The sequence below is a fragment of the Coffea eugenioides genome, chromosome 2 (assembly GCF_003713205.1).
Source record: "Coffea eugenioides isolate CCC68of chromosome 2, Ceug_1.0, whole genome shotgun sequence".
NCBI classification, from domain to species: Eukaryota; Viridiplantae; Streptophyta; class Magnoliopsida; order Gentianales; family Rubiaceae; genus Coffea; species Coffea eugenioides.
In genome coordinates this window covers 21,302,098-21,321,218 of record NC_040036.1, presented here as the reverse complement: position 1 = coordinate 21,321,218, position 19,121 = coordinate 21,302,098, and the positions used below count along the sequence as shown (strand labels likewise).

Below are 19,121 nucleotides of genomic sequence, written 5' to 3'. Positions count from 1 at the left end.
ATTAATTTTTTTTAAAAAAAAATATTTAGGATAAATGATGTATTTTTTGAGTTAAGAAAATGAAATGAGATGAAATTATCTCAGACCAAACAAAAAAAAGAAAAGGGACGAAAATCACTCTGTTTAGACAGCCTCTATTCTATTCTTCCATGTAGTTTGTGTGCAGCTTAACTAAGGAAAAAATCCACTTTTCATCCTCAAACTTTGTGACGAAGACACATTTGGTCCCCAAACTTTTCGTCAGAACACATTGAGTACATGAATTAACGATTTTTTGCCACATTTAGTCAAAAAACGGGAATTTACTCAATTTGGACGGTGAAGACCACGTGGCCGTTAACAAATGTCCAAATATCAATTTATAACCAACACAAGTCAGACACAAGTCCACACTTGACTCTCTCTCTAACCCACTGCTTTTCTTCTCCAAGTTTCCCCTTTCCCACCGAGTTAATGAAGTGAAAAGCTGCTTGAGATTAGCAGAGTTAATGGAGTGATTCAACAAAGCTTTTCCAATCCAGTATATTTAATATAAGTTAAATGATTCAGAGTAAAATACTCATAAATAATTATTACTTTGTTCGTGTAATAGAGGAAACCCATAAAGAGCTGATATATTATGGGCAATTTCTTTTTTTTTTAAACTTTCACGTATTTAATTTATGTTAAATACAAAACCTACTAGTTTTCCTTTTGTAAAAATATTAGTATATCACTTTTTAAATTTTACTTACAAACATTTATGTATTTAACATAAATTATATGATTCAAAGTAAAATGCCTATAAATAGCTAGTACTTTATTCATATAATAGAAGAAACCCGTAAAGAGCTAGTAAAAAGTGAGTAATTTCTTTTTTTACTTTCACGTATTTAATTTATGTTAAATACAAAACCTACTAGTTTCCCTTTCGTAATAATATTAGTGTAACACTTTTTGAATTTCACTTATAAATATTTATGTATTTAATATAAATTAAATGATTCAAAGTAAAATGCTTATAACTAGTACTTTATTCATATAATGGAAGAAACTCATAAAGAATTGGTATGTTATGGACAATTTTTTTTACTTTCAAAGACTTCATTTATATTAAATACAAAACATGCTAGTTTTCCTTTCGTAAAAATATTTGTGTAACGGCTTTTGAATTTTATTTGCAAATATTTATGTATTTAACATAAATTAAATGATTCAGAATAAAATATCCATAAAAAGCTGGTACTTGGTTCATGTAATAGAGAAAAGCCATAAAGAGTTGGTACTTTATGGGATATTTCTTTTTTAAAAAATATTTAATTTATATTAAATAGATAACCTACTAGTTTTTTTTCGTAAGAACTTACTGTAACAATTTTTGAATTTTACTTAAAAATATTTATATATTTATTATAAATTGAATGTTTGAGAGTAAAATGTCCACAAAAAACTAGTATTTTGAATAGGTAATGCCCATTAAGTAAGAACTTAAAATAATACTAAAATGGACAACTTGTTCAAGGAATTGTGTAATGTCCACAAAAAACTGACTTTTGTTGGTTATAAATTGATATTTGGACATTTGTTAACGGCCACGTGGTCTTCACCGTCCAAATTGAGTAAATTCCTGTTTTTTGACTAAATGTGGCAAAAAATCGTTAATTCATGTACTCAATGTGTTCTGACGAAAAGTTTGGGGACCAAATGTGTCTTTGTCACAAAGTTTGAGGATGAAAAATGGATTTTCTCCGCTTAACTAACTGATTCCCTTGGGCAACAACCGTATGCCAAATAAAAAAAGTAGAAGTACAGGGAAATTAACTTAATGAAGAGGGCTCTTCTTATTTGTTAAGAAGATGAAATGATTATCCAATATTTAATAAAACTGGCAAGTGGAGATGCTTTATATCTTCCAGCTATTTACTATTAAATATAACACAATTCAAATTGTTATCCACAGTTATGTGGGACGATGAAGTTTCAGGGAAACCCCCATGAACCACAAAGCGTTGAACATTTCTTGTCATTCTTTATTGGATTTATTCTGCTGTGTCATCCTCGTTGTCTTGGCTTTTTCTTTTGACGTTTGCCCAATTGACATTATTGTCTATCTGAAGAAAGACAGCATTTGGCAATTGCAGATTAGAATCCCATCTCAAGAGTTGTAAGTTTATGGGCTCTTTTCGTGCTTATTGTTTAACTTTTACCTTTTTCTTTCAATGTGTTCTTAATCTTGGTTGTCATTTCAGGACTTGGGTGCTTAGATCAATTGAGCATTTTTCTAGGTGAAGAATGAAGGGCTTGCTTTAAAATAGTTGAATTGTTCTTATTTTACATGCTTATCGATAAAAAAAAAGGTAGCTGATTTGAGGGTGGATAGACCCTAAAAGATGCATTTTATCAGTGAAGATCATAGAGTTTCAATTTTCAGCGGTTAATGAAATTCTTGATTTGATTATAAGTGGGTGTGTTAGATTCACGTAAGTTAGATTTTAGATTTTAGATTTTGAATAGGCTGGGGGAATAAACGATAGAAGTGACATTTTGATGCTGAGAGATCGTATTTTTACTTTAAACTGCAGAAGGGCGTCAAGTTATACGAGTGCTTAGCACATTGGAGCTTTCGTATCCCCATTTGTCAGTGGTCGACGAAATATATGGAGCTTACTGGGGGAGGGCTAAATGCAGATATGGAGGCAGACGAATTGGATATGGAGCCATCGCCAGATATGCCTGTTAGAAATAATCATTTCTACAGCTTACGTTATCCGGGTGCAGTGAGGCAGAAAGCTTACATCTTTGATGGCGAAGGGAATTACTATAACAAGGAATGGGATCTTGCAGAGGGTAGAGGAAAGGAATTCTGTTGGTTCCATGTGGAGCTTCCTAAGGGAAATCAAAAACTTTCTCAATCTGCACAGTACCTTATTGATGTACTTTGCCCACCTCTAAAGCTCCAGGACATTCTCTCACTTGTTAGCAATGGACCATTTTGTGGGCATGTTGATGGAGCTCTAGTATTTAGGGTTAATTCACCTGGACCTGCCTCCAGCAAATTTACATTTAGGATTGCTGCAAGAGTTACGCAAAATTCAGTTATAACTGTGTCATTAGGGCGTGTTCCAAGATTAGGTTTTTCACCAACGAATGAATCTCTTCTCTCCGAGATTCCTGCATTGGAGAGTCCTAATTATACAAGAGGTGAACAAAAACAGAGGAATGGGATTGTGATCGGGGAGCATGTTCTTGATTTTCTACTGACAATGAATCACTCTGAGGAAGCTGATAATCCTGTGCCCAAATCTGTTTCAAATCTTGTTGTTCACATTGTTGATACACATGTGGATCATCTTCAAGATGTTGTGACAAATCTTGAGATCGAGTTGGATTCATTGGAGCTTGAATTGGACAGAGGTATGTTACACATAAAACTTATACGATGTGCAAGGCCATGATACTAAGAGTTTCCATGCGCATTATGCCACCTACTAATCTGTTGTTGTTGACTTATGATTCAGTAGCAAATTGTTATCATCATTCTGACTTACGGATACCTCACTCCCTTTCTGCATCTGCTCTGTTGAATGGTACCTCAATTCTTGATGGGGAGAAACTTTTAGACTTCCTTGCCAGTATTCAGGATGAACTTCTTGCTTGCTGCGGGTTTTATCTTCTGAATCTAGATAACTATCCAAGCGGACACTCAAAACTGGAATTTATTAGAAGATTCAGAAAATTACTATTCCGTTCAACTGATATAATTGCTTTTTTTTTTTAATTTTCTTTGTTTATTTTCTAATTTCTAGTTGTCAGAATCACAGCATGTCAGAATTGTTGTCTATTTTACCACCATAATAAGGCTGGCATAAATGTTAGTACTAAATCTCACATATATACTTGACAGATTCTTTGGTTTCTACTGTGAACTTTTTAAGGTACTACCAATTTGTTTTTCAAGTTGGACCTAACTCTATTTTTTTTTTCCAACTTAAACAGCTAACAATCTTTTGGAAGTAGAATGTTTGGCTAAGTTTTTTGGCAATTGGTAGTTAGAAAATTATTCTGAAGTTGCAACTGAAGTTGTGACCATTCCATGAATGTAAATAAAATTTCTTATCTCGAGTGGCTCAAGCTTTGCTTTCCTAATGCTAATGCTTTTTATCTATATCTATGGATTGATGCCCAAATTGACAATGCTAAGGATCTTTAATACCTGTTGCTAGGTCTTTGTGGTAATAGGTGAATCTAAGATAAAAGAGGAGCTTGAAGCAAAACTTTGTTCATAGATTAGAAATTTTGTTGATGATATGTTGATTCTATTAATCCTAATTTTCATGATAGGTCTACTCAGCCATCTTTCAATAAAATGCAGGTGGTTTTGCTCTGAAGAAACAAATGCTTGATGATAGAAGATTCCCGAAAATGCATGTTGATTTGCAGCGTCTCCTGCAGGTAGGATCGAATTTAGTTCATGCTTTGAGAATCTCAGAGTTTAATTAAAACATGAAAACTAGAATGGAAAGATGACAGCATGCAGGAAAAAATCAAGATTTCTTGTAAAATTTGTCAAGCTTGTAAGAAAAAAAGCTTCCTCTTTTATGATTAAGAGGGATCAAAATTTGAGCAAAGCTTAACTTAGCTTCTTGAGCTTGGATCTGCTAAATTAATGACAAATGAAGCCTGTTGGTCGAGATTGAAGTAACTAATTTTGGAAATTATTTTATCATTATATTAGCTGTTTTCCTCTTTCACAAACGCATGAATGTTTTATTCCTTATAAATCAGTGGTTGCCTCTATAATAAGCCCAATATTATTGAAAGTGTAATTGGGAGTAGAAGGCTATTTTAACAACAAAGTTCAAGTCCCTCCTTGTAAGAAGCATGCATTTCTAACTGATGGAAAACGAATAAAGATCAATCTGACAATGAGACTGCAGACTTACAGGGGAATTATTCCTTTGTGGTCATAGGGAGATCCTACAGCTTACCTAGTTTATGGTTATAAATGCTATTTAAGCAAGTGGAGTAGACATGATTTAAGTGCCTGTGGCTGAGATCTTGCGAAGAGCATTCTAAGGCTTGTCTAATCTAGATTTCCAATTTCAGATCAATTTTGTTGCCATATTTCCTTAGAAATTCAAATTTAACTGCTGTTTACTTGTAACAATTTGCTTATGGGATTAATTCAACTAAGCATTGGATGTCTTATATTTTTATGAGAGTAACTTGGCATCTAAAGACCAATTGTTTTTATGTGTCTTATGGTTTCCATTTTCTTTACTGGATCTGCAGGTAATTGCACATGGGCAGCAAGTTTTTCCACGTGTCAAGGAAAAGTGTGCTTCAAAAGATTGGTTTGCTAATGAAGACATTAATTCCCTTGAAGAGCTTGTTGGACGCCTTAGGAGACTAAAGGAGAATGTTGGCTTCATAGCCAATCGTGTCAGTGCAATTCAACAAGGTCTGGACAGCTGGCAGGCTGAGCAGATAAACAGGAAATTATACTATCTTTCATTCCTCTCCATCATATTTCTTCCTTTATCAGTAATAACCGGAGGTCAGACATTCATACAGACTTTGATTTTTCTTGTATGCAGTGCTATTAAAATTTGGTGCACTATTATCTTTGTATATTCCAGCACCTAACACTAACCAACTTTTGTGGATGTTAAATATTAGTGTTCGGGATGAATGTGGGAGGGGTACCCTGGACTGCACAAAGTAAACCAGAGTTGAAAGATGGGTTCCGTAATGTGATGTTGCTGTGTGTGGCTATGCTAGGGCTTGTTCTCCTCTGTTTCATTTTCCCTGCCCTTTACAGTCGCATAATGGCGTGGCGGAGGAGACGGGCCATGAGGAGAAGTTGGTCTCTCAACAGGAAATCCTTCCTTAGAAGAACCACACCAGTTGGTGAAAGAACAGAAAGAGGAGGCTACCTTCGGCTGTTTTGACATCGAAGTGTAAGGCAGTGTTATTTTAGAGTTGCCACTCCAGTGGTCACTTGACTAATTCTTTCTTAGGTGAATTTCTTTCGTTCTAATTAAATGGATTGATTTCTCTTTCAGGAAAAATTTTACTCCCTTCTGCTTTGAGCTGGTTGCTGGTTCAAGGCGCTGTATTTCTCCTTTCAGCAAATTGCTTTGAGCAAGTTACTGAATTGTTGGTCCATGTTAATAACAGAAATCTGCACCCTGATCCTATTTTTAGCCTGGAGGGAGATCTTGTTTTCAGTTGAAGGCAGCTCCCATCTTCTGGAGGTTGTGGATGTTTGTATAGAGATTCTTTTCTTTTAGTTTCTGGAAAGATACAGCATTTCAGTGGAAGTGGATTTTAACTCAATTTAGAATTTTAGCTTATACGAGTTTAGAACCACCTCTTGAAGTTTTGCTGTTGTTATTTTTTCTTATTCATTCTGGATATTAAGTAGTTTGAAGATCTTAGCATTGTTCTCCAGGATCTTTTATAAGATGGTAAATGGAGAAGACAGACAGAGAAAGAATACCAAAGAAGTTGATGAGAATAAATTTCTCATGATGTTCTTGTGATGCTGCAAGCAGCATGGTAGTTGCTACGCATGGGTTTGGCAGTTTTGCTGGCTGGCTCTCTTTGCATTACCGTCTGTTTATTCACCTCCCCCCCCCCCCCCCCCCCCCTTCTTCTTTATATGGATGTTTTAGGAGTATTCTTGGTGTAACTTTACTAAGCATAACGAGGCAAACTCCCAAAAGATGGCAGTGTTAATGAGAATCTACTGAAGCCAGGTTCGCTGACATTGTGAAGTTGACCTATCTCTAAACACTTAGGTACTGTTCTTTTGGGTTTTTTATGAATGGTTGATAGAAATGTAGTTTTCGCTTTTGATAGTTATGACCGAAAAAAATTTTGTAACGCAATTGCCCTCTTCCTTTTTTCTCTGCTCTGCTGGAGCTCGTAAGTAACTTGAGGTTGGGAGTACATGATTAAAATTCAAGAACTTACCCAAGTTCGCATTTTGTGTAATGGGTGATTCGAATTCCCAGTCTCCATTGCTCATACTTGTGGGTTTGCTGCATCATTATCTTTAGGCAAAACTTTCCCCTCGGCGGCCTTAATGCACTAAATTTACGGATGGTGGAAAATGTATTGTTATTAAGTCTGGCTAGTTGATTGATGAGGAGGACACGAGGATCTCCCAATCCAGGCGGTCTAAAACTTCCCACGATTGCATATGACCTGATTTATTTATGTCTAAAAATGTGTGTATATTATTTACAGGAGCTGCTATTCCTTTTCTTCTTTATTTCTGGAATGCTGTCAACTTTCAGCGAATCCACTGGAACAAATATTTTTCCCTACCTACCAAAAAAAATTAAGAAGGCAACCAAAAGAAAAGGAAGAAAAGCGCAAAAGGAATGATGAAAAGAAAAAGAAGAAGAGGGGATGAAAAGCTTCATCTGAAGAGAGATTGGGTAATGCTTGACAAATACCCAATTTTATTTTTTTTCTTTTTGAAAAGGACAAACACCCAATTATAGAAGGCAGACCTCCTTTTTTTTTCTCACCTTATCCTTTCATCGTTTTATTGCAATACTACTAGGTTTTTGACCGTATTCCTAAACTTTGAAAGTTATCACTAATATTTTCCTAATTTAGAGAAGGGTAACTTTTTGTCAAAACAAAAAAAAGGAAAGGTGCAATTTCAAGGGAAACAAATTATTTTCGGTGTATTTTAATCAAAATTTTGAAATGGGTTGACAAATGTCACAGAAAATTGAAAAAAGTGACACTATTAAAAACCTACTACAAGACGGATCGACGGTTGTTAATAATAACTGTTTTGAACGATGTAACATTTTTTGAATAAGGTATAACTCCACGTGAACTACTGGTAAAACTTAACAACACAACAGACACACAATTATTATATATGAAAATCACATGAATAGTACGGCTCTATTGCAAGTACAAGAAATTTACAAAGAGTTATAAAATTTACACCTCTATTCTATTACATCGTTCAGCTGCCCTGCACCCATTATAAAACCATGAAATGAAAGGAACCTGTTACAAAACCACCGAAGAAGTCTAACTTTTTGATAAAAACACCAACAAAATATACAGCCAAGTCAAAACGACATCGTGGCTTATCGGCAAAGCTGGGAAATGCATGGGTGAAGGTTACCGGCGACACGGATCTAGAACCTTCTCGTTGTACCGCTGAGTACAACCCATACACACGCACCGCCACTTAACCCATTATTTTCTATTTACTTATTTTTTTCATCAGTGGACAAAACAGTATCGTCCCCGTTTGTTAGTGTTTTTCTTTATCCGCCTCCGCTCCTGCTGTCGTCCTCATTTTCTTCTCCACTTCATAAACCCTAAACCCTAGAACCCTCTCCTCCTGGGGTATAGAAACGGAAAACAGAGAACAGCTAGAGAAACGAAAAGAAAAAAAAAAAAGAAAAGAAAAGCAGAGCCTGGGGTTCTGATCAATATCTTCTCAATGGCTACCGCTGTCTTGCTTAGATCCCTTCGTCGGCGTGAACTTGCTTCCGCTCCAATCTCTGCTTATAAATCTGTATTTCTCTTCCCCCAACCTTTTTCTTCTCTCCGATCGTCACTTTTTTTTACTTGTAGTTTCTTTTTCTTTTTCCCCATAAATTTGTTACTTTTTGTGTTTGATTTCATGTTTTGTTAGGGGTTTTTTCCTTGTTGTGTTTCTGTGGTCAATTTTGGGTATTACATGTAGTTTTTGATGTGTTACTGCCTACCAGTTTCCTGTTTGTGCACCAGCTGAGATTTTCGTTTGGTTCTTTCAAGTTAGTTAATCTCTCGTCCTTCCTAAATCTATTATGCCTCAAGGTTATGGTAAGGTTATAGCTTTTGTGTGGTTTTAACCATTTCGGTTGGTTGATATGACTATGTGTTCATGTGCTTACTGATAGCGGAAAGTTCCTCCGGGGTGAAGTCTGTCAAGGTTGGATTTTTTTCCTATGGAGTTGTCAAGAATGTAATTAAGACTTGGATTGATAAACGAGCTATGCTGGGAATCCTTAAAATTGATTTATGCCATGTTGTGTTTAAGTAGTGCAATAATTGTCTTTTTTCTGTCTTCTGCCCTCAAAATTCTCCGCAACATATCTCCACAATGGTGTTAGTTGTTGTGTGCAAGGGGTGGTTTTTGTGCATATGGACAGTTGGAACTTAAAATCTCCACTTTTGCCTTGGGTTGAAGAACAAAACGTGATTTTTGTGATTTCTTGTGAGGAACATTCTAGTATTGACATGTTCACACAACTTGCCAGCGTTGCCGTGGAACTCTATAAAGCATTTGTGTGTTGGACCACACAAGTTTGGTCTGGCTTTTGAGGAAACTATGTTTTAACAGACGAAGAAAAAAAACTATGCTTTTACTGATGCTAATTTCTGCATATATTTATTCTTTTTGTGATTGGCGTGGCATTTTGTATCCATGTGGGTTGTTGAGTTGGTTTTAAGCTTGAAATTTTTGGTGGCATTGGCAGTTGGTTGGCAACACCAAGTCAGCATGGATTTCAGCCAATTCAAGCTACAATTGGGCAAGTCTCACCAGACCGTTTAGGTAGTTGCTTTAACCTAGTCTATATATGTGCTCCTTTGAATCACATCTTCTAAACTTGCATTTTGTTCCATCTTTTTTAGCTCGAAACCCCTTGGAAATGAAGTAATTGGTATTGATTTGGGTACAACAAACTCTTGTGTAGCTGTTATGGAGGGCAAGGTAATTTTTATACTACTTGAAGCTTGAATTCTTAGTCCTCGTGGAGGCTATGTTTTGATGGTTGCTGATGCTTTCATTCATTATGCAGAATCCCAAAGTGATTGAGAATTCTGAAGGATCTCGAACTACACCATCAGTGGTTGCTTTTAACCAGAAAGGAGAGTTACTCGTTGGTACACCAGCCAAGCGTCAAGCAGTCACCAACCCTAACAACACACTCTTTGGGACCAAGCGTTTGATTGGGAGACGATTTGATGATCTACAAGTACAGAAGGAAATGAAGATGGTTCCATACAAGGTTGTTAGGGCTCCAAACGGAGATGCCTGGGTTGAAGCTAATGGGCAGCAGTACTCTCCTAGCCAAGTTGGAGCCTTTGTTCTGACTAAGATGAAGGAAACTGCAGAGGCCTACCTGGGCAAGACAATTGACAAAGCTGTGATTACAGTTCCAGCTTATTTTAATGATGCTCAAAGACAGGCTACAAAGGATGCTGGGCGAATTGCTGGTCTTGATGTCCAAAGAATTATCAATGAGCCGACTGCTGCTGCACTTTCTTATGGTTCCAACAACAAAGAGGGTCTTGTTGCGGTCTTTGATCTTGGGGGTGGCACATTTGATATTTCCATCTTGGAGATAGCAAATGGTGTATTTGAGGTAAATATTAGCTTTTTCTGCTAAAATTCTCTTCAGCTTTTTAATCTGCTGAATCTGTTCCAAATGACTCTATTCTGTGAGCAGGTCAAAGCAACCAATGGTGACACCTTTTTGGGAGGAGAGGACTTTGACAACGCTCTGTTGGAATTTTTGGTTAGTGAGTTCAAGGGAAATGAAGGAATTGACCTGACAAAAGATAAGCTTGCCCTGCAAAGGCTCCGAGAAGCAGCTGAGAAGGCTAAAATAGAGCTTTCATCAACCACCCAGACTGAAATTAATTTGCCATTTATTACAGCTGACGCGTCTGGGGCAAAGCATTTGAACATCACATTGACGAGATCAAAGTTTGAGACTTTAGTTAATCACTTGATTGAAAGGACCCGACAACCTTGCAAGAATTGTTTAAAGGATGCTGGTGTGTCTAGTAACCAGGTTGATGAGGTACTACTAGTTGGAGGAATGACTCGGGTACCGAAGGTACAGGAAGTGGTAGCAGAGATTTTTGGTAAGAGCCCAAGCAAAGGTGTGAATCCTGATGAGGCAGTAGCCATGGGAGCTGCAATCCAGGGTGGAATACTTCGTGGTGATGTTAAGGAGCTCCTGCTTCTGGATGTCACTCCCCTTTCACTTGGTATTGAGACATTAGGTGGTGTCTTTACTAGATTGATCAACAGGAACACAACTATTCCTACAAAGAAAAGCTCGGTGAGTTGAGGTTTTTTTTTTTTTTTTGGGTTCTATCAGTTAGAAAATTATTGTGAATGATGTTAATAGTTTGTTGAAGATGTATAATTGTCTTATTATGTTTTAGATGTTGTCTTGTTATCATTGCACAATTATTGCACCTTGTATGGTTGTTTAGACCAGCACTGGGTCATGATGCAGCTATACGTGGCTTTCTGGTTTTTGACTGCAGTGTTGCCTTTGTCATTCAGGTGTTTTCAACTGCTGCTGACAACCAAACCCAAGTGGGTATTAAAGTACTGCAAGGAGAGCGAGAGATGGCATCGGACAATAAGCTTCTTGGGGAGTTTGAACTTGTGGGTATCCCACCTGCACCGAGGGGCATGCCTCAGATAGAGGTCACATTTGATATTGATGCAAACGGCATTGTCACAGTGTCCGCCAAGGACAAGAGCACTGGTAAAGAACAGCAGATCACCATCCGTTCATCTGGTGGTTTATCAGAGGCTGAAATTGAGAAGATGGTCAGGGAAGGTGAGATGCATGCGCAAAAGGATCAAGAAAGGAAGGCATTAATTGATCTTAAAAACCAGGCAGACACCACCATATATAGCATAGAGAAGAGCGTGAGTGAGTACAAGGACAAAGTTCCAGCTGAAGTGGTGTCTGAAATTCAGGCAGCGGTGTCAGATTTGAGAGCTGCATTGCAAAATGACAACGCCGATGAGATCAAAGCAAAGCTTGATGCTGCAAACAAAGCTGTTTCAAAGATTGGAGAACACATGTCTGGTTCAGGTCAATCAGGTGGTTCTGCCTCTGGAGGTTCTCAGGGTGGTGACCAGGCCACTGAAGCAGAATACGAAGAGGTGAAGAAGTAGATTGCTGATAATGGTAGGAGGCGAATATGAGATTGCTCTCAAAGGTTTTTTCTTGTTTGCGGAGTAGAAGTTAATTAAATCCGTTTTGTATTTAAACTTGGAAGCTTAGCTTTGGCTGTACTGGAAGCACTAATTGATCTTGTGAAGTCCAAAACTTCAGTGGTAGATTGCTAAGTGAAATTTTTGCAGTCGCAGCACCCATTTGCTAATTGAAGTAGGCCCTGGTGGTGTGGTTATCGCGTCAATAAATATGTTGTTTCTGGATGGACATCTCAATTGACGTGGTTTCGGTTCGATAAAATCTTTCGTGCGTGATGGTTATGGAAAAAATGTGAGGCTTATTTGGCACATAGTTATGGGGAAATTTTAAAGTTTCTTTTGGGTGTCATATCGAAATTTAGAATTGGACGTTGAAAGAGGTGCTATTGATCTTAAGATTAAATATTATTAAAGTATTTAAAACTTTAACTATTATTTTTATCTCAAGATAAAAGTTTAAAAAATAATGTACTGTCTTCTGACATTTTCTTATAGAAGTAAGAATTTACGCAAATAAACCTAATCCCTACAGTAACTCTAAAAACCGGCAACTTTTGGAGTCCAGAGAATTTTTACTTCAAAATGGACCAAAAACAATAGTATTCAAATAAAAAAATAGTATTCAAAATGGACCAGAGAATTTTTCATAATTTATTCCCCTGCCTTTCAACGGTATCCAACAATGGTCCCTTTATCAGAAAGGGCTGATATTAGAAACCTCCCTTAAGGTTTCTTTTAATATCATTTGGCATCTTTAAAGTTTTAAAAATATCATTTACATTCCTTATTTTTGTTAGTTGTATAACAAATTTTTTAAAGATTCTAAATTATCCTCATGCTTGCTAAATAAAATAATTTCTAAGTCACTTTGTTCACTTTAAAAAAATCTATTACTTATAAAACAATCTCTATTAGTATTATGCATCATAACGCTATAGCTCACAAAAATGTAAATTTGAAAATAAAAAAGATATTTACAAAAAATACACTTGTACCAATTTAATTCTATATGCTGAAAATTGATTTCTTATTAACTTTGTATTTTTTTTCAACTTCTTCTCAACTAGCGTCCAAGCCTTTAAATTGTACTGATCATTATAAAAATTAACTCAAAATAAGTAAATAATTTATATCCCACTTTATCGTAATCACAAAAAGTAAAAGATAAATAAAATTTAATTTATTATAATTTATAAATAAAATATTGAATAGTCATCCAAAAAATGAGTAAGAAAGAATGTTGGAAAAAAGGAAAAGAGAAAAAAGTGACTTTTGTTTCTTTTTTTTTTATTTTTGAGGTGCATTTATTTGATATGTGAATTATGTATCAAGTGAAGGTTAATATAGTTTTTTTACAATTACTATAGAAGGTAAGTGATATTTTTAAAACCTCAGAGGTGTCAAGTGATATTAGGACAAACTTTAAGGGAGGTTTTTGATATTATCCCTCTCAAAAAATATATATCATGCTATGTCTAAGGTGGAAAGGAAAGCAAAAACACCAAAATCCTTTTTTTTCATTCTTGCCTAAAATTACAATTTGGAGCCTCTGTTTTGGACGACATAGCTTGCTTTTATCAAGGATGACTGTAATTGATAATTCTTAATTGTTTGTTGGTTTAAAAAAAAAAAAGACAATTTGGAGTTGTTGGTGAGGAGCTCATGTACCACGTGATTAGGAAATAGTGTAAGAAGTTTAACGGTATGAAACAGCCTATTTAATAATTCAATTCACCATTTAAATTTAATGGTTCAGATTTTAACATATTTAGATGTGTTTGATAACAAAATATTAGAACATTTAAATTAATTAAATGGTATTAAATTTTTTAAGCAAAAATTGCTCCAAAAAATACGTGATAGGTTATTCAGTTTTCACTTAATATGATATATAATCAAATGTATCAAATTTAGTACTTAACGATTCAGTAATTTAACAAAAAATAAAACATTCGAATTAATAAAATGACAATGAATTTTCTAAACAAAACTTACTCCAAATTATAATTAATAGATTATTCACTTATCATTTAACCCGTGTTTGGTATGCATGAATGGCCTGAAAAGAAACATCTTTTCAACTTATTCATTCTATTCCAAGTTTGGTATGGATCATTTAAGTGAGAAAGCTCTTTCTCCTTGAAATACTCATTGTAACTTTTTTTTGGAATCACTTTGCACAAAAAAATTTCAGGAAAGCTCTTTTCAACTTCATCGTAGAATGTCCAGAATTGCACGGTGTCAAAGTTTATCCTTATAAATCTTTTCTTTATCACTATATCTTAGGATATTTGTGAGCTCAATTAATAATTAAATGTAATTTTTCTTAATAAATACATTTTCTCGCATTTAAAATAATTTTTTTTTCTTTTTAGAAGCAAAAACTTTTAAAATTTTTTCTTTTTAAACTAAAAATTTCTTAATATCAGATTTTAGATTTCAATTTTATCAGGCAAATTTGTAGTGTTGGCATCTAAACCATAAAATCAGCATTCAATTATTGCCATGTAATCCTTATTGAAATTATATCAAGATTTTGGTTGGTATCTAGTGTTATTTACAATTTCAGGATTAATTCGTAACTTTTTAGTGTTAAGAATTTGAACAAAAGCTACAGCACAATACAAGTCAAGAATTTTTATTTTTTTTTGTGATTACAACTTACAAATAACCCACAATTGTGGAATCAATACATAAGGTACCAACTAATAACTCTGGTAGGATGAATACTAAGAAAACTAATATTGAGTAAGATTAAGATCTGAACTAAGGATTTGTAATTTCAAAAAATGTAACTTTGACCACTAATAAACCATCATCAATATTTAATGGGTAAAGTTGTTTTAACAGTTTCATCTATTTGGCACAAGATTTTAACATGATGCAATTATTTCGATTTAGTTAGTTAAAATCCTTAGACTTGCCTCGTACATATAAGCTAACGCTTTACTGTCAATTTTTTTTATCTCTAAAAAAATTGATGAGTCTAAGCTAAAATTCTGACCAAAACAAGAAGGAAAAGAAAACTATGTTGAAAGCTCTTCTACCTATGTTTATGTAATCGCAATGGATCTATATAAAATTGTTTCTATATTTTCGTCTAATTTCGCACAACATTTGAACATTATGCAATTATTTGCTTCTATAAATTAATCACAATCCTTAGATTTAGAGTGCATTTGGTTCATGGAGTGGACGAGAGGGGATTACTTATTTTTAGATTATTCATCATAAATTGAGTTATTCTCTAACGAGTAATCTTGTTATCCAGCGTTTCGTTGGCTTTATATCAGACTGGATATATTAGAAAATAACCTTATCATGTGTTTGGTTGGAAATAGGATGAAGTAAGATTACTTACTTATAAACTATAATACCCTTTTTAACAAACCTATAATTAGGGGTGTTTAGGTTTTGATAAACCCAAACTCAACTTGTAAAAAGTTTATATACATATATACATACACACACACACACACATATATATATATATATATATGTATATATACAAGTAAGCAACACATAAATGGGAGCTTCATGTGGTCCGTATTCGAATCAATATATGAGTTTTTTATTATGTAAAGAGATCAATCTTATCAATGGGTTCACATGTCTCAATCTACATGTCTAACATTTTGTGAATTAAATTTGACCAAGAAGATATGAAGGTAACTCAGTCTAAAATTTTAGCGGGGCCAAATTAGTCAAAATTTTAATTTATTAATAATAGGGGTAAATTAGTCCAAATTTTAGTTATTTCATTAAAATAGTCAAATTAGTTCAAAACATAAATTTTTTATTACAAGGGGCAACTTTGTCCGAAATTATGGTTTTGTCTGAAATAAGCAAAAAGTTTAGTTTTGTTAGTGGCATGGGTAAATCAGTCTAAAATTATGGTATATCATTAATATGGCAAATTAGTCCAAAATATAATTTTTTATTAGTAGGGATAAATTCATCCAAAAATTTACTATGTGATTAATAGGGGCAAATTAGTCAAAAATTTAGATAATATTATAGTAAGGGAGTAGGTTTATGTAGTTGTTAAAATAAAGTATTATCATATATATATATATATATATATATATATAATAAAGTCGTATTCTCATTCTTATCCTTTTATTTTGTCTCTTTCCTACGTGACTTAACGACAGGGCAAGTAGGTGCAACGCGCTTTATGAGTTAGCCCCCTAATAACCTACGCTATTCCATCCCTCTTTTTTCTCTTGCCTTTACAATTCTAGATAATCCTTCCATAATTATCTCTTCCATTCCTTCACCTTTTTGTTCCTTAACCCTAATCGTCAGGCCTAAATTTTATGGGGATTAGTATAAATAATTTTGAATTATGTTTTTATCTGTTTCATCTTCAACTCAAAAGTTCGAAATATCAATTCAAATATTAGATTATCTTTATCAGATTATCGCTATCGCAGATACTCTACATTTTTACTCATATATATGGTTCTCGATCTATTACTCATCACTTTATCAAGCAGTGAAAATGTTTACACTTTTCCACCAATTTTTTTGGAAAGTTTTTTTTTTTTTTTTACTTCAATGCAAGGACCGGATTTGGAACTTCGTTTTTATTCCCTTCAATACAAGGACCGCATTTGGACTTTGTTTATGTTCGCTGTATGTGATCTGTAATTTCCTACACCTTCTTCATAGTTAGGTCATTGAATTTGAATTTTCTAAATAAGTCTTCAAAAGTTATAGTTTGGTTTTTATTTCTGATAAGGTTTTTGTAATTAATTTGTTATTTCAATTTATGAATTCACTCTTCAATTCAAGTAGAACACATATTGCTTTTTGGTTAGTGATTTAAAAGTGGCCTTTTAAACTGTGTTTTCACACGATTTTTTAATTACCTTTGACAATTTATTAATTGTCTTCAACAATGTACTATTTTTTTTTATTTTCTAGGTTTCTGGTGTTAAAAAATTTTTGTGCAGTTTTCAATGTTTTTTTTACTCTTTGGTAGAAAGCTTCTAAAGAATAAGAAGGTGTCACTGATTACATAAATGACAAGGCATCAAGTTCATTGTCATACAGCAGTTCACGTCATGCAATATACATCAGACTATTTAGATTTTTTATGTTTTTGACTTAAGAGCAAAATACATCTTATGTTTTCGTTTTGCTTCTATTAGCCGTGAACAGATTTAGAAGGTTGCTGTGTTCCTATGACTTGATTGATTCTGAATTCTGATCTTTTATTAATACTTCATTCGGTTTCTTTTCTTTTCACATTAACCTTTAAGCCATTTATATTAAGTACCAAAATTGATGTTTTGGTAACGGGTTGGCCATTCTTTTGTTTACAGAAGATCAGCCAAGATTTGATCTTGCATATTTTCAAGTTTTTGAATGTTATCATATCGTCGAATGTTTTTTTTTTTTTTTGAATTATTAATCACTGAATTAGATGTTTAAATTTACATTATAAGACTATTTTTGAATAACAATGTGCACATAATAATGTATTTAAGAAAGGTTATAATAGATTATACAATAAGTTTGTATTTTATGCAAATATTTTCATGAACTACACTAAATAATTTATTATTTTTAAACAATTCCCATTCAACGAATGGGTACAAAACTAGTTATATTAGTAAAGATAGATAAGTCCCAATTGTTATCATCACACCTCTTACTTATCTGGGGGCAATTCATACACCCTCTCTTATGAGATTATTTTATCCCTAATATGGTGGATTAATTCAGTTACGTAGGATGTACAATTTTATACATAAAATGCAACTAAACACGGGATGACATAAGATTAATAATCTAATGCTATATCATCTCATGAATCAAAGGAACCCATAGTTGGTAAATATAAGCCACCATTTAACTTTTTGTGTTGGCCCCTAAAAAAATTCATTAGTTTATGCTAAAACCCTAAAAAAAAAAAAACCTTGCAAGAAAGTTTCTACCCTTGTCCCTATGATTATGATTAGAGGAAACTTTTCGAATAGCTCCTAAACTATTGTCTTTGTATGGTTTTGGCCTCTTAATTATAAATTGTCATAAATAAGCCCTTGAACAAAAAAAAATGTTTAGTTTAAGAACTGCCATCAATTTTTAGAGGTGACGAAATTAGGGGCAAAACCGACCAAACAGAAAAATCAACCCATGAAAATAGTCTAAAAGATCTCATTGATTGATTATTTCATCAAATTAGGGTTAGAGAAGGTGGAAGATGAAAGAAGAGAAAGAAACATTAATGATTAAACTCTATGTTATTAGTTGACTTAATTTAATTAAATTGCGCATTAGTTTTTTTTTGCTTGGTCAATTTTACCCCCAATTCCATTACATTTGAAGCCTAAAATTGATGAAAGTCCTTAAATTAAGTTTTTTTTAATTCAAGGGCTGATTTACAACAATTTATAGTTGAGGGATGAAACCATGTAAAGTGAATAGTTTAGGGCCTATTTGGTTCACGGGATGACACAAGATTGGATTAATCATCTTGTACCATCTTATGTTTGGTTGCATTTTATACATGAGATGACATATCCTACCTAACTGAATTAATCCCTTATTCATGGGTTAAAATAATCCCATGAGAGATGTGGGATTAGTCATTTCGGGATGACTAACAAATAGGATGATAAAATTTTAACTAATTTATCCTTGCAAAAAATACAAATTTATACTCTTATAATTATATAACCCTACTCCCACATGATAATATAATATGAATAGACTAATGTGCCCCTATAAATTATTTTTAAAGTTTTTGACTAATTTGTCCATATTACCAATATAACAATATTTGGACTAATTTACCTTTATGAACGATTTAAATTCATATTGGCTATTATTTAACCATACTCTCACATAATAATATCACAATAAACAGACTAATTAGTCCCTACTAATTATATTAAAACTTTTTGACTAATTTGCCCTTATTTATTATTTTAAAATTTTTGACTTACCCCTATTAATTGATTTAAATTTTTTGACTAATTTGCCATTAATATCATAATAGAAGGACTATATTATCCTTGGACTAAATTACTTTTACTAAGCTTATTTCTAAATAAAATTTTATATAAATACATGATCTTATCAATTGGGTTTTGTGAACGGGGACTTCAATAAACTCAAACTCGATCCAAAGAAA

At 33.7% G+C, this 19,121-nt stretch overlaps 2 protein-coding genes across 3 annotated transcripts; both read left to right on the top strand.

Moving 5' to 3' along the window:
- The first annotated feature begins 1,883 nt into the window (after positions 1 to 1,883).
- LOC113753860 (zinc transport protein ZntB) lies at positions 1,884 to 6,389 on the top strand. 2 transcript variants are annotated; one of them, XM_027298133.1, is made up of 7 exons: positions 1,884 to 2,143; positions 2,229 to 2,264; positions 2,562 to 3,393; positions 4,352 to 4,431; positions 5,272 to 5,536; positions 5,659 to 5,939; positions 6,045 to 6,389. In XM_027298133.1, exons 3-6 carry the CDS (start codon positions 2,637 to 2,639, stop codon positions 5,928 to 5,930), a joined length of 1,374 nt encoding a protein of 457 aa, XP_027153934.1. In that variant the 5' UTR covers positions 1,884 to 2,143; positions 2,229 to 2,264; positions 2,562 to 2,636; the 3' UTR covers positions 5,931 to 5,939; positions 6,045 to 6,389. The 2 variants fall into 2 exon arrangements, with proteins under 2 accessions (XP_027153934.1, XP_027153928.1); XM_027298127.1 differs by lacking the exon at positions 2,229 to 2,264.
- A 1,818-nt stretch (positions 6,390 to 8,207) lies between these two features.
- LOC113762300 (heat shock 70 kDa protein, mitochondrial) lies at positions 8,208 to 12,214 on the top strand. Its single transcript, XM_027305688.1, has 6 exons — positions 8,208 to 8,539; positions 9,486 to 9,562; positions 9,643 to 9,721; positions 9,810 to 10,376; positions 10,461 to 11,081; positions 11,312 to 12,214. Exons 1-6 carry the CDS (start codon positions 8,465 to 8,467, stop codon positions 11,936 to 11,938), a joined length of 2,046 nt encoding a protein of 681 aa, XP_027161489.1. The 5' UTR covers positions 8,208 to 8,464; the 3' UTR covers positions 11,939 to 12,214.
- The last annotated feature ends 6,907 nt before the right edge of the window (positions 12,215 to 19,121 follow it).

Bases quoted from the DNA above. Each gene is read 5' to 3' on its own strand.
- LOC113753860 (XM_027298127.1), top strand. From the start codon at position 2,637: ATGGAGCTTACTGGGGGAGGGCTAAATGCAGATATGGAGGCAGACGAA. The intron at 3,394-4,351 runs GTATGTTACACA...AATAAAATGCAG, and splicing joins GGAGCTTGAATTGGACAGAG to GTGGTTTTGCTCTGAAGAAA. The intron at 5,537-5,658 runs GTCAGACATTCA...GTTAAATATTAG, and splicing joins TTTATCAGTAATAACCGGAG to TGTTCGGGATGAATGTGGGA.
- LOC113762300 (XM_027305688.1), top strand. From the start codon at position 8,465: ATGGCTACCGCTGTCTTGCTTAGATCCCTTCGTCGGCGTGAACTTGCT. The intron at 8,540-9,485 runs GTATTTCTCTTC...TGGCATTGGCAG, and splicing joins CAATCTCTGCTTATAAATCT to TTGGTTGGCAACACCAAGTC. The intron at 11,082-11,311 runs GTGAGTTGAGGT...TTTGTCATTCAG, and splicing joins TTCCTACAAAGAAAAGCTCG to GTGTTTTCAACTGCTGCTGA.